Genomic DNA, 14309 nt, shown 5'->3' on the forward strand with positions numbered 1-14309 from the left:
CAGCAAGAGGAAATGTGATCCCTGCAGGGTACTGACATCTGGCAGACAGAATCTGCTCTGAAAATTGAAAGGTGACCAGTTACCTTTTGATTTTTATCTTGGAAAAGACGTCCCTTTCCCTCAAATATCTTGCAGATTATGTTACTTTACAATGAAGTGCTTGTCAATATATGTCATACACTATCATGCAAGCTTGATTCAAGCAAAAATCTGCCAGTAATTTAGTGTCACCATTCACCCCAAACCATTAGGTCCATGAAACAGCAGCACCACAAGACAAGCTGTGACATAAAATGTGTTACATCTCCCAAATCATTCCTAGAAGGTGAGGAATATCTCTGCTGCAAAGACTCAGAATACAAGTGCTGGTGTTGTGTTTAAATTACAGAAAGGAAGTAGCGTTCTCAGAATAAGAACCTAAATAGAACAGAATAGAATGTAGTCGTTTAACACACTGAGAACATGAACTAGATGTTCTCCTCTGAAGATTTCTTGTCAAATGTGACTGTCTGGACCACAAGCGAGGACTAGTTTGCAGTGATAGAGCTGTGTATATGTGTGGGCAGGACTAAAGGGCATCAGCAGATCTGTAGGAGGGAGTGGGGGAGATGCTGCAGGGCTGGATTGAGGGGCATCAACAGAGTCAGAATAGCAGGGGGAGCTGCGTGTCCATCTCATCATGATGTCCCCATGAATTGCATAGTTTTAAGGCTGCTGCTACCTTTCAGCAGATCAGATTTGTTTCCATTCCTGTGCAAATACAATCCCCCTCTCTTATTCTGGTTGTCAGACATGGTTCTCAGATCTATGGTCATAAATTTAACTGGGCAAAGAGTGGCTGGATAGGAATTCCTATTTCGTCAATTTTGCTGGGACTAATGGAAAGCAACTGGGCCTTGCTGGTGCCCCAGTCAGGCAAGGACATTTATTTGGATAACTGTACTCTCTGAGACACGAGAGCCTGTCCCAGCAGCTCTTGATGCCAGGACACTGAGCTTTGTGAAACAGGAATTTGATCTTGACTGTGGCTGTTGTTAAACTGTCTTGGAGAAAATAGAAGTCACAAATGAGAAAGTTTTATTTTAAAGTCACAGAAGCCAGTGCATAAAGCAAAAACCAAACAAACAAAAAACAAGGGAAGGTTTTATTTTCCAGCCTTTGCTCTTTATGAAGGCTGTTGGTCTGGCTGCACTGATTCCTGGCCTCACAGACTGCCCCAGGTGAAAGAGGATACAGGAAAGACATTAGCCCGTTGAGTTGCATAGGTACTATCCACAACCAGAGGAAGCACTGAGATGAAGAGACCCTGAGAAGTCATTGCAACGCCTATATAAGTCTGAAGAAGAGCAGTAAACACAGATCTCCTTAAACATCAGATACCGGAGATGGGCCTTTGCATGGTTAAAACAAAATACTTTGGGTTACAATTAGCATGAAAAGTGCTATACAAGGTGGAACTGTATTGTACTGTAAGGCTGTGAGTAATTGCTCAGAAGTGATGGAAAGGCATCAGCAAATGCTCATAGTTTTCCAGTTGTTCCTGCACACAAACCCATCTGCAGCAGCATGTCTATACACAAACAGACCTAGACTGGGGTTTGAGTGGTTGGTATATGAGACAGATGGGCTTACTCCTAGAAGCAAGAGATGGAAAAGGCCTACCAATACAGGGTCATCTAGGCCAATGGCCTCTCACCAGCCAATGCAGGAATTTATCCTACTGTATATTTACCCTTGGTATGAAATCTCCATAGGCTGAGGTTGGGGTGCAATAAGCAGGAATGTTCTTGTTCCTCGCAGGAATCCTAGCACCTGTGTGAGTCCCACTTCCTGTACTAAAACTCTGCACATCTTTACCCTTTCTACCTACCTGGTTTCTTTAGGCCCAGATTTATGCTTTGGCTCCAGGCAGCTGTGTCATGCAAAAGCTTCTGGAGACTCTCCTCATCCAACTGCAGCAAGATGTTCTCTGGCTTGATGTCTGTATGGATAATTCGACAATTTGTATGCAGGAACTGCAGCCCTGCCAGTACCTGTGTGAACCAGAGATGGTGATTAACAATCAGGAATGCAGAGACCACTCCAAGGAGCAGCTTTAGATGATGTCACAAGAGAAAGAGACCAACATAATAGACTTGGTGTTTCACACATATTCTGATGTTTATGAAGAATGAGACACAGATGACATAGAAGATTGTGCAGGAGGCCATCCCTATATAGGGAATCCCATGCATCTGCTTGGAGTCAGCATCTGTGACAGGGTGCAGGGTCCATCCAAGGGGAATGGATTGGGGCTGGGTGAATAGCCCTGTGTCTGTTTGGTAACAGGCAGCACCTGCCAGCCTCATTAGCCATGGCTATAAAGGCTGGGAGGAAGCCAGAGGAAGTGGGCAGAAGAAAGGCCAGGCACAGAGGGAGGTGGGAGTCTTCTGGTCTGTTACTGGCCAGGCCTGCACTTGGCAAAGTTGGCTGCGAAACCTGTACATAGGTGGAAAGTGGTGGCAGGAAAACAACTGTAAATAAAGAACTCTGGTGTTGCATCAAGCTGAGGTGTTCCTGACTGATTGGAGAGGGCAATGGGGGCCTAAACCAGAGGGTCCCAGTGTGCACCTCACTACATGTGGGGGCTTGTCCGGGATCTGAAGCCGGCGCAAGATCTTGGTGGCCCAGAGATGGAGGGAACCCTGCAGTGGCTAGCAAAGCAACAGGAGGAGATGCAGAAGGCACTGCAAGCCTTCTAGCAATCCTACCAGCTAGAGAGGCAGGCCTTACTCACCTGGCAGGCAGAGCAACAGAAAACTCTCCAGGAACTTACAAAGGAGCAGGCCAAAGTGCAGCAACTCCTACAAAGACTGGGGACAGGTGAGGGCACCCACACAACGACGTTAGGCCTATGTAAGATGGGCCCTGCCGATGACCCGGACGGACGCCTTTCTTTATACCTTTGAGCAGGTAGCCATGGGTGCCGGATGGGATAGGGAAACCTGGGCCCTACAACTGGCTCCCTCTCTGGCCAGCAAGGCTCAAGCAACCTATATGGCACTGAGCAGCAACCAGGCCAAGGACTACGAGGCGGTGAAGGCAGCTGTCCTAGACCGCATAGGGCTGTCAGCAGAGAAATACTGGCAGACGTTTCAGTCTTACCTTACCTACCTTGACTGGCTAGAGGGGTATTATGGGAGCAAGTGGTGTGATACAACTAATGGTTTCATCATTGGACCTAGAAAGAATGGAGTGAAGTCTGAGCTCCTTGGATTTAGTGAGAAATGGAAAACTCACACATTGCACTAGTACAATGAAAGTAGGTTTTGGGGAACCAAGTAGCAAGGTGCAATGGAAGGAAGTATTGCAATCCATTTGTAAGGAAGTGGCTGGGGACACTATAATTAAGGTGAAAAAGAATATAATTTGACCAGAAAAAATGTAAGCAACAAGACATGTCTTTTCATGAACTGGCTCAGATTTGTGATCACTAATTATCATGCTGACCAACATCATCTCATTGTTTCTTGATCTCTCTTGCCTCACCCACAACTGTTTGTTGCATCAACCTGTTGTCTGTAATCTTACACTTAGATTATAAGCTTTTTGAGACAGGGACTTTCTCTTTGCTGCCGTATATACTCGTTCATTAGCCTGTTCGTTTATAAGCTGAACCCCGCAAAATGGATAGTAAAAATAGCAAAAACTGTATGACCCTTTCATAAGCCGACCCTATATTTCAGGGGTTGAAAAACTTTGTCTCCTAGCCCTGACACTTTCCGCAGCTCCCATTGGCTAGAAAGGGCAAACCTCAGCCACTGGGAGCTGAGGGGCTCCGTGCCTGTGAATGCTCCAGGTAAACAAAATGACAATGTACTAGATATTCAATTCAATGATTCCATAGAGTTTAAAATCATCAAATTTTGGTGTAGACCCATTTACAAGCCGACCCCCCGCTCTTTGATGCATCACTTTTTTACCAAAAATATTCAGCTTATGAACGCGTATAGACAGTATATATGTTTTTACAGTACCTAGCACAAAGAGGCCTTGGCCTCTAGGTGCTACCACATTACAAATGAGCAGAAATAAAACCTGCAATGGCATTGGGGAGAGACCCAAACAATAATATATAGAATTTGTTAAAGTGTGTAGGGAAAAGAGAAGGACAACGCTTCATCACTGTGGGAAAAGGATACCTTGTTATGGAGCACAGAGAGTCTGAAGAATCAAGAATTTAGGGACTTAAATGGTTGGGAAGAGAACATACTCTATACATGGAGAATAACTCACTAATGAACATTGATTAGGAAATGAAGATTTTAACAGACTCACTGATACTCACAAGACACTTTTGAAGTTTTAAATCCAATTTGTTTCTGAGTTAGCCAAATATAATATCAGTAGCAGCAGAATGGCTACTGAAAAGTCCTGTTTTACACTCTAAGTCACATTTTGACAGATTTTCTTAACACTTTCAAAATAAACCACTTTGTGGGCTGCACGCCAAATGAGGCGAAATTTCAGCCTCAAAGATAATTTGTGGGGGGAAGGATACCTAACCCACTTCAAATGGAGGGAACAGAAGAAAAATGCCACCTCAGCAGTCCCTCGCTCTATAGAAATAAGAATTATTGTTTGCTTAGCACTTTACATACAGCTATGATATGAAGACAAAGGTTCCTGCCCCAAGATCTTACAGTCTTAAGTAGACAAAGGATGGATGGAGGATGGGATACAATGAGAAGCAACCTTTGAGTGAAGTTGAGCACACAGCTTGTTAGTTCCAAGATGTTCAGATGAATTTTCCCATGAGGGCAGGAGTTAATTCAGAGTAAGATGGCCTGTTAATTCCCACCTGAAGAGGATTTCAGATGCTATTTGAGAAACAGGCTAAAGGAGGAAGAGTCCACTTCATCTACACCAAGCCTCTGGATGAGTCTTGGGGTGCTGGACTGCACACCCAATCTGTCCACTTGTCAAGATGTTTCTCTGACATCTTGACAAATGGCTCAGCAAAGAGCTGTTGAAAAACTCAGAGTTCTGAGATGTACCGTGTAGTTATAACTGAACTTTGAGATCTCAGTTAGCCTTTTTCATTCCCTAGCAGCTCATGGACACTGTGTAAGAAATGCTGTTTCTGGCACGTTTGTTTAAGTAAAATGCCAAGACTATGCAGAGGAGGGAGAAACATTATGGTTCTGATCGGGGCGGCTCTACAAAGTAGGCTGCCCCAAGCAGCGCGGAGCGCTGCGCCGCCCTTCCCCAGTCCCGCGGCGGGTCCCCTCTTCCCGCGGCTCCGGCATCCTGGGGAGGGCGGCATTTGGCTCCGGTGGAGCTCCCGCCGGCATGCCTGCGGCAGGTCCACCGGAGCCCGGGACGAGCGGACCTGCCGCAGTCATGCCTGCGGGAGCTCAACCGGAGCCGCGGGAAGACGGGACCCGCCGCAGGCATGACCGCGCAGGTCCGCTGCCCCGGCTCCGGTGGACCTGCCGCAGGCATGACCTCCTAAGCTCAATTCCCACTGATCCTAATCAGGGGCGGCTCTAGGCACCAGCGGGCCAAGCGCCCGCTTGGGGCGGCATCCTGGGGAGGGCGGCATTTGGCCCCGGTGGAGCTCCCGCCGGCATGCCTGCGGCAGGTCTACCGGAGCCCGGGACGAGCGGCGGGTCCCGTCTTCCCGCGGCTCCGGTTGAGCTCCCGCAGGCATGACTGCGGCAGGTCCGCTCGTCCCGGGCTCCGGTGGACCTGCCGCAGGCATGCCGGCGGGAGCTCCACCGGGGCCAAATGCCGCCCTCCCCAGGATGCCGCCCCAAGCGGGCGCTTGGCCCGCTGGTGCCTAGAGCCGCCCCTGGTTCTGATCAGAGCATGGGGGATCACTCCCTAAATTAAAACATCATTCAGCCAAGGCACTTGCTGCAGCCCAGGCCTCTGGTCGTGTTGCGTGGAAGGAAAGAGAGAGATCTATGAAGCAAAGTGCTAGCAATTTGTACTACCACGAAGAAAGGTATATAGACAAACCTCACAGCCAAACTGGAGCCCACTCAAGACTCTTTAACTAAGTGGTCTCCCTGTCTATCTTGCTTTCAGTGCTGGCTATGACTGCACACTGAAGCCAGCTTGTCAACAGCAGATTTTTTAATTGTGGAGGGAGGAAAAAAAAGAATTTTCCATGATGATGTCAAAGCTAGAGCAGCTGGATGGAGGTTCTTATGTCAACAGACAGAATGGATGACAGCAGGTTTGTTTCATGTGTCCCTGTGGGCAGCAGATTAATTTTCAAGAGTTGCTCAGTGAAGTAACACGCCATAATACTGACTATTCTGAGCTGAACCAACTTTCTAAATATGTCATTTTGCAACTTGTAACCTCAACAATATCAGTAGTGAATTTCCCAGGCACAGGTCTACAAAAGGCCACTGAAATCTGAACAAGCAGTGCTTTCAAAATTCCAGTAAAATTAGGGGGTAGGCTAGGCAACCCAAAGATCATGTAAGGACATTGATGACTCTTTTCACCGTATGCATTTTAATATTAGGTACTGCCACACAATTCAGTTTAAAACATATATTTGTATTTCCTGTTAGCTATCAGCTTTTTAGTTATGTCATCATTTTGGTATTTTTTGTTAACTAATTTGGTAATGTCTTTAAAATATCTTGGATTTTTATTGACTTTTCATAGCAAAAAGTCCTGATGCGTTTGACAAATAAATCTAGACAGAGCTTACATCTGCCACTGAAGTGCAGGCACCTCTGGAGCAAGATGAGGAAGTTGTTTCGTAGTGCACAGTAACAGCACACATCAGTTTAATACACAAAGTAAAGACGCGCCTCAGGGTTTGTTCTGCAACCTGATGCTGCTTAGTTTGAGACCTGGCAGGCTGATATGGCTTTATGGGTTTTGAAGAATAGCAAATGGTCCAGATATCCCAAGAGATGAGACCCAGGCACAGCTTTTGCTTTATTTGTTCTTTCTTGGATTTATGTCACATTTTTACTTTTTGTTTTCTTTCATGAAGGGACAACTGGACAGTATTGCCTTGTAATAGGTTTGACCTCTTTGATCTGTTCCTCTGTGGATTTATTTTAATCACACTGGAATAAACGGCAGACAAACCCAACCAGTATATAGCTAGCTATTCCAGTCCTCTTCACTGGAAGATAAAAACACACCAGCCTACAAGGTGTAAGTGAGAGGCCAGATGTGTCATTGGGTAGGGAAATGATCTCCATCTCACAGGAACTGTATTTAAATTTGGGACAAAACCACATTTGGATTTTATGCTTTAGTAAAATAATCCTGAGTGTTCTAAAAGATTCCTCCACTGCACACCCAATCTGCCCAGCTATCCTCTCTACCCCACAGGCCTCCCCCGCCCCTCCGTGTCCTCCCCCTTCCAGTGCTCCGAGCTCTCACCTGCTGTAAGGCTTTTTTCACAAAGGGCAAGGGGAGACCCTGGGCTCCATGGCTCCTCAGCAGACATCGCAGAGAAGGACCCAGCAATTCAAATACCAAGCACACATGTAGGAAAGTCAGGGATTCACTGAGAGAGAGAATGCTATCCCCATTCACTTTGATGTTAACTAGACAGCCACAGCCACCCCTTGCTCCCAGCCACCATTCTATGCCCCACTCCCCAGGCCAGCCCCTTGCTCCCACTCCCAGCTGCCATCCTATGCCCCCCCACCAGACTGGCCCCTGGCTCCCGCTTCCAGCCACATCCTATGCCCCCCCAGACTGGCCCCTGCTCTCAGCTGCCATCCTATGCCCCATCGGCCAGTGCTTCACTTCCACTCCCAGCTGCCATCCCACACCCCCATCCCCGAGTCCAGCCTCTCTCTCCCACTCCCAGCTGCCATCCCACACCCCTATCCCTGAGTCCAGCCTCTCTCTCCCACTCCTAGCCGCCATCCCACACCCCCATCCCCGAGTCCAGCCTCTCTCCCACTCCCAGCTGCCATCCCACACCCCTATCCCTGAGTCCAGCCTCTCTCTCCCACTCCTAGCCGCCATCCCACACCCCCATCCCCGAGTCCAGCCTCTCTCTCCCACTCCCAGCTGCCATCCCACACCCCCATCCCCGAGTCCAGCCTCTCTCTCCCACTCCCAGCTGCCATTCTACATACCCCAGGCTGGCCCCTTGCTCCCAATTCCAGGCCTGCCCCTCTCACAGGGCACAGCCAGTCTTTTCAACAGCATAGCATTCTGTCTGGCTGATGGCATTGCAAACAGTGAAAGCCACTATTCTTAGCTGAAGGATATGGAAGCCATTTGCTCCAATCATTTTAAAGTCATCTAAACAATGGACAATATTCTCCCCTGCTCGGTCCTTCTTCTTCATGCTGCTCACCTGAGAGTGGTCAAAAAAACCTCTTATTTAGTGGAATACATGTATTGGATCTCGCTCTCTGCATTTTATCCTGTCATCCACCACCATAATGTCTGAGCCTCTTCCATGTAAAAATCAATAGCAAGGTCCCTAGGATTCTATAGTAAGTCTCTCCACCTTTTTTTGGGCTAATAGCTCTGCTTGGAGTATATTGTTAGTGGATGGTTGCGTAATTTGGATGCTTTCATGTATGTTTTATTGGTGAAACCCAGCAATGAGGGAATTGAACAAACCCAACTCCAATTACATTAGTGGAGTCCAATCCCCTATGGTGAATTCCCTCACAATTATCCAGCCGTATCCCAGGTGAAGGGTAGACACAATTCCCCATAAATGGCCTAGGGCTGTGTCTGATCAGCTCAGATATTTCCTGACAATCCCCCTCTGGGGGTACTTACCACCACTAAACCCATCACATCTGACTCCCTTCCAAGGGTATTGCCCACATATATGGAAAGGTTGTTCTGCCACATGGCCACAGCTTATCATGCTCATCAGAATTGTCTCATTGTTTCCTTGTGCATCCTCATCCAGTTCTCTCATGGCTTATGTTTATATTGTAAGCTCGTTGGGGCAGGGACCATCTCTTTGCTGTTTGTTTGTACAGCACCTAGCACAATGAGGATGAGATCTAGACATTACTGCAGTGCAGGTAACAAATAACAATGGTATCACTTCAAGAACCTGAGGATTAGAATTTTTGGCCCATCATCTGATATAACAAATTCCATTGGCCAGTAAAAATATGTCAGCATGTTGGCATGTTTCCTTTTAGAAACTTAAATAATTTCTTGTAATTAGGGCTAAAAGAATTAATCGTGATTAATTGTGCAATTAAAAAGATTAATCACGATTAATTGCACTGTTAAACAATAATAGAATACCATTTAAATATTTTTTGATGTTTTCTACATTTTCAAATATATTGATTTCAATTACAACACAGAATACAAAGTCTACAGTAGCTCATTTTATATTTATTTTTTATTACAAATATTTGCACTGTAAAAAAAATAGTATTTTTCAATTCACCTAATACAAGTACTGTACTGCAATCTCTTTATTATGAAAGTTGAACTTACAAATGTAGAATTATGTACAAAAAAATCTGCATTCAAAAGTAATGTAAAACTTTAGAGCTTACAAGTCCAATCAATCCTACTTTTTGTTCAGCCAATCGCTAAGACAAACAAGTTTGTTTACATTTGCAGGAGATAATGCTGCCCGCTTCTTGTTTACAATATCACCTGAAAGTGAGAGCAGGCGTTTGCATGAAGAGGCATATGAATCTTTAGCGCATCTGGCATGTAAATATCTTGTGACACCAGCTACAACAGTGCCATGCGAATGCCTGTTCTCACTTTCAGGTGACATTGTAATTAAGAAGTGGGCAGCATTATCTCCTATAAATGTAAATAAATATGTTTCTCTTAGCGATTTGCTGAACAAGAAGTAAGACTGAGTGGACTTGGTAGGCTCTAAAGCTTTACATTGTTTTGTTTTTGAGTGCAGTTATGTAACAAAAAACCCTACATTTGTAAGCTGCACTTCCATGATAAAGAGATTGCACTACAGTACTTGTATGAGGTGAATTGAAAAATACTATTTTTTATAATTTTTACAATGCAAATATTTGTAATAAAAATAATATAAAGTGAGCACTGTACACTTTGTATTCTGTGTTGTAACTGAAATTGATATATTTTAAAATGTAGAAAAACATCAAAAATATTTAATACATTTCAATTGGTATTCTATATTTTAACAGTGCAATTAATCGCGAATAATTTTTTTGAGTTAATCACGTGAGTTTACTGTGATTAATTGACAGCCCTACTTGTAATATCACTCAGGCCTAGTACTGGAGAATTGTGGTCTGCTACGCTGCTAAATAGAAAGGATTTACAACAAAACTATTTCTAAATTAAGACTAAGACCAGGTCTACAAAGTTACACCGATATACCTGATTTTATACCAATATAATTAAGTTGTTGCAACTTTGTGGGTGGACTCATATCACTATAAACCTGTCTTATATCAGTTTAACTTGGGCTGGTAAATTTACAGGCCCACACTATAAAGTTCAGACACAAAGTTGCACTGATTTAACTAAACTAATTTAAATTAACTGGTGCAACTTCTATATGTAGACAAGTCCTAAGATCTGCCACCACCCCAGGGCCGGTGCAACCTATTAGGCAACCTAGGTGGTTGCCTAGGGCGCTAGGATTTGGGGGCGGCATTTTCTTCAGTGGCAACCGGATCTTCTGCCGCCGGCATTTAGGCAGAGGGAGCTGGGGCAGGGGGGCGCGGGGAAGGCCGCCTGCAGCAAGTAAGGGGGGGAGCGGCACGCAGGGGAACTCCCCGCCCCAGCTCACCCCTGCTCTGCCTCCTCCCCAAGCACGCCGTGGCTGCTTCACTTCTCCCGCCTCCCAGGCTTGTGGTGCCAATCAGCTTAAGCGCCGCAAGCCTGGGAGGTGGGAGAAGTGAAGCAGCGACGGCGTGCTCGGGGAGGAGGCAGAGCAGGGGTGAGCTGGGGCGGGGAGCTGCCGCAGGGCTCAGGGAGGGGGTGGAGCAAAGGTGAGCTGGGGTGGGGAGCTGTGCAGCGGGGGGCGGGAGTTGTTGCGGGGGAGGTGCCTCAGGGCAGAGGGGGAGCTGCAGCAGGGGGAGCGCCTCAGGGCAGAGTGGGGGAGCTGCCATGGAGGGGTTGCCTCAGGGCAGGGTGGGCAGGGAGCTGCCGCAGGGCTCGGGGATGGGGGAGGGCGCAAGGTGGAAGTTTCACCTAGGGCGCAAAACATCCTTGCACTGGCCCTGACCACCACCATAGACCTAAAAGTTTAAGTCATCTTCAGGAACAATTAGTGACATTATTAATAGGTACAACTAATGGATGAGATAGGCATGAGCACACAAGGAAACTCAGGCTACAAGCTTAGTGTCTTGTTATACTTTTTGCTGCATTGTGTACTTTTTGCAAAAGTTATAACTTATTTGTATTGCCATAGTGCCTAGGAGACCTTTGTGTTAGGTACTGTACAAACACAGAATACGCCCCCCCCCCAAGCTTTTCATTTAAAGACAATGACCCAGATCTTCCATTTAGGCACCTAAATACCTTTGAGGATCTTTTCCTGTTGCAAAGGTGGAGATCCCCCACCCTGAGGTGCTCCCTCAGTTTGTTATTGGATGTCTAGAGCAGCTTACGGGAATGAGGCCAGAGTGGAACAGCTCAGCTCACCCTGTGAATACTGAGAGTAAGGACTACGGGATGGAGGAAGAGGAAGCAGCAGGAGGAGAACAACCACCAACATACTCAACAACTCAGGATAATGAGTGTTATAGTGCAGTGAGAGATGGTCTCTGTTTCCTGCAGCAGAAAGGGAGAGGGGCTCCCAGCGTAAAAGATGGTTACTTACTGGTATTGTAACTGTTGTTCTTTGAGGCATGGGTGCAGACGTATTTTCCATTCAGGTGACTCGCAAGCAGTTTTCATAGGAGGTGGGGCTCGCAATCTGCCTAAGCAGTGACTGCAGGATTGCCTTTCCAAAGTTTGCATCAGATCGAGATGCAGTAAAAGTATGTATAGATGACCAGGTAGCAGCCTTGCAAATGTCCAATATTGAAATATCACTGTGGAATCCTATTGCCATTGCAAGGGCCCTCGTCAAATGAGCTCACAAGCTCTGTGAAGGCATGGCCTGAGCTACTTCAGATGCTAGTGTAATGCAAGAATTTATCAATTTGGAAATGGTTTTCACAGATACCACCTGACCCCCCTCCTTCAATCCACATAGGAAATAAACAAATGAGGCGATGCTCGAAAAGGGTTAGTTCTGTGTAGGTAGAATGGCAAGCGTCGCCTCATATCCAACATCTGAAGCCACTGTTCATTTGTGTTGGATTCCAGTTTAGGAAAGAACTCTAGAAAATAAATCATTTGGTTAAGGTGAAACTGATAAACTACTTTTGATAAAAAAATTTGGCTGCCGCCCCACGGCCACACTGTCCTTGAAAAACTGTGTATGGGGCTGTGCCATTAAGGCCTGCAGTTTGCATAATGCTGTTACAGCCATAAGGAAGCTTATCTTCTGGCACAGGAGGGACAGAAAACAGGTTGCCGGGGCTCAAAAGGAGGACCCATGAGGGGAGCCAGGACAGTATTAAGGTTCCACAATGGAACCTGCTCTTTCACAGGTGGGTAGGGACTAGGGTGACCAGAGAGCAAATGTGAAAAATCAGGACAGGAGTGGGGGTAATAGGCACCTATATAAGAAAAAGACCCAAAAATTGGGGCTGTCCCTATAAAATCGGGACATCTGGTCACCCTAGTAGAAACAAATAATCCCTTAGAAACCTAACCACCACGGGGTTCGAGAAAAGTGGCTGATCTCAAATAGGCAGATGAAATGGCAAGATTTAAATGAACCCACAATGAACTGAGTGAGAGATCAGAAGACTCAAGGTGCAATAGGTATGCCAAAATGTCCTGAATACAGGCAAGCATCAGCTGGCTTCCTCCGAGCAAGCGCCCATGCTGAAAAACACTTCCACTTGGTTACCCTCGTAAAGGTTTTCCTGCTGTTAAGCCATAGCAATGCAACACATTCCAAACATCCTTCCTCCTCATCTAGCCATGCAGCATCCACTTCATGAGATGAAGAGGGTGACTGCTGGATGCAAAACTTGATCATAGTGCTGAGTCAGTAGATCGGGATGAAGAGGCAGTGATATGGGAGATCAAACCGATAGACCAGTAGGTCAGAGAGCCAACACAGCGTGAGCCAAGCTATAGCAATGAGAATAAGTTTGGTATGCTTCAACTTTAGTGTGAGAATGACCTCTGGGATTAGAGAGAAGGCGAACCTCAAAGCAGACCCCTGCATTTGAGGTGGAAGGTGTCACTTAGGGAATCTGTATTGAGACCAACTTGAGAGCAAAATTGGTGGCACTCCTTGTTGTCTCTCATTGCAAACAGATTGATAGTTGGAATGCCCCATTCTGCAAAGATGGACTCAGCACCCTCGACTTCAGAGACTGCATGTGATCGTGGGAGAAATTCCTGTGGAGGTGATCAGCCAAGTTAGTTTGGACCCCAGGTAAGTGAGCTGCTTAGTGAGAACGATGCTCTTCATGATGCAGAACTGTCGTAACTTTATTGCTTCCTGACACAGCTGGTTGAAGGAGGTTCCTCCCTGCTTGTTCATATAGTATTGCGGTGGTAGCGTTAGTGAGTATATGAGCCAGTGTGCCCCATATGTGATCCTGAAAAGCTTGGCAGGCATTGTAAGTGGCCCAGAGCTCCAGAATGTTGATTTGGAGGGAAACTTTCTGTTTTGACCACAAGCCAAGAACTTTTAACACCGCTAGATGTGCTCCCCAACCTACTGAGGTGGCATTGGTGACTACAGTCCTGGCTGGGGGAGGATGCACAAAGGGACCACCCTGGCATATGTTACTCTGAACTGTCCAGTACCATTAGGATCTTCAGAGGAACTCAGACAAACCTGTCCAAAGAATGACAAGTTAGGCAATAGACCAATTTCAACCACACCTGAAGCGGGCGAAGGCGCAGGCTTGTATGCTGGATGATGTAAGTACATGCAGCCATATGACCTAGTAACTTCAGGCATACATGGACCATAGCTGAAGATTGAGATTGTAGTGCCAGACATAGATGCTGAATTGTTTGAAATCATTCATTCAGCAGAAACACTCTCAAATTTGTAGACTCTAATATGGCCCCAATGAACATGATCTTTTGAGTTGGTGCTACCACTGACTTCTTTTTGTTCAATATCAGTCCCAGATGACAGAAGAGACATTAGAATGGCCATAGTGGGTCAGACGAATGGTCCATCTAGCCCTGTATCCTGTCTTCAGATAGTGTCCAATGCCAGATGCTTCATAGGGAATGAACAGAACAGGGCAATTATC

General features: G+C 46.2%; 1 protein-coding gene across 11 annotated transcripts in view; it reads right to left on the reverse strand.

Annotated features, from left to right (window-relative positions):
* LOC120368544 (SRSF protein kinase 3-like) overlaps positions 1–14309 on the reverse strand; it is a 59380-nt gene that overhangs the window by 13631 nt on the left and 31440 nt on the right. For 9 of the 11 annotated variants that reach the window (XM_039480664.1, XM_039480662.1, XM_039480663.1 and 6 more), the window contains 3 exons: positions 8248–8335; positions 7402–7508; positions 1871–2033 (listed from right to left, as the gene is read on the reverse strand). In XM_039480664.1, the coding sequence (XP_039336598.1) occupies positions 1871–2033; positions 7402–7508; positions 8248–8335 (358 nt within the window). Of the gene's footprint in view, positions 1–1870; positions 2034–7401; positions 7509–8247; positions 8336–8772; positions 8985–14309 lie in introns of all 11 variants that reach the window. The other 2 variants (XM_039480672.1, XM_039480673.1) reach the window with 2 other exon arrangements.

The sequence above is a fragment of the Mauremys reevesii genome, linkage group 7 (assembly GCF_016161935.1).
Source record: "Mauremys reevesii isolate NIE-2019 linkage group 7, ASM1616193v1, whole genome shotgun sequence".
NCBI classification, from domain to species: Eukaryota; Metazoa; Chordata; order Testudines; family Geoemydidae; genus Mauremys; species Mauremys reevesii.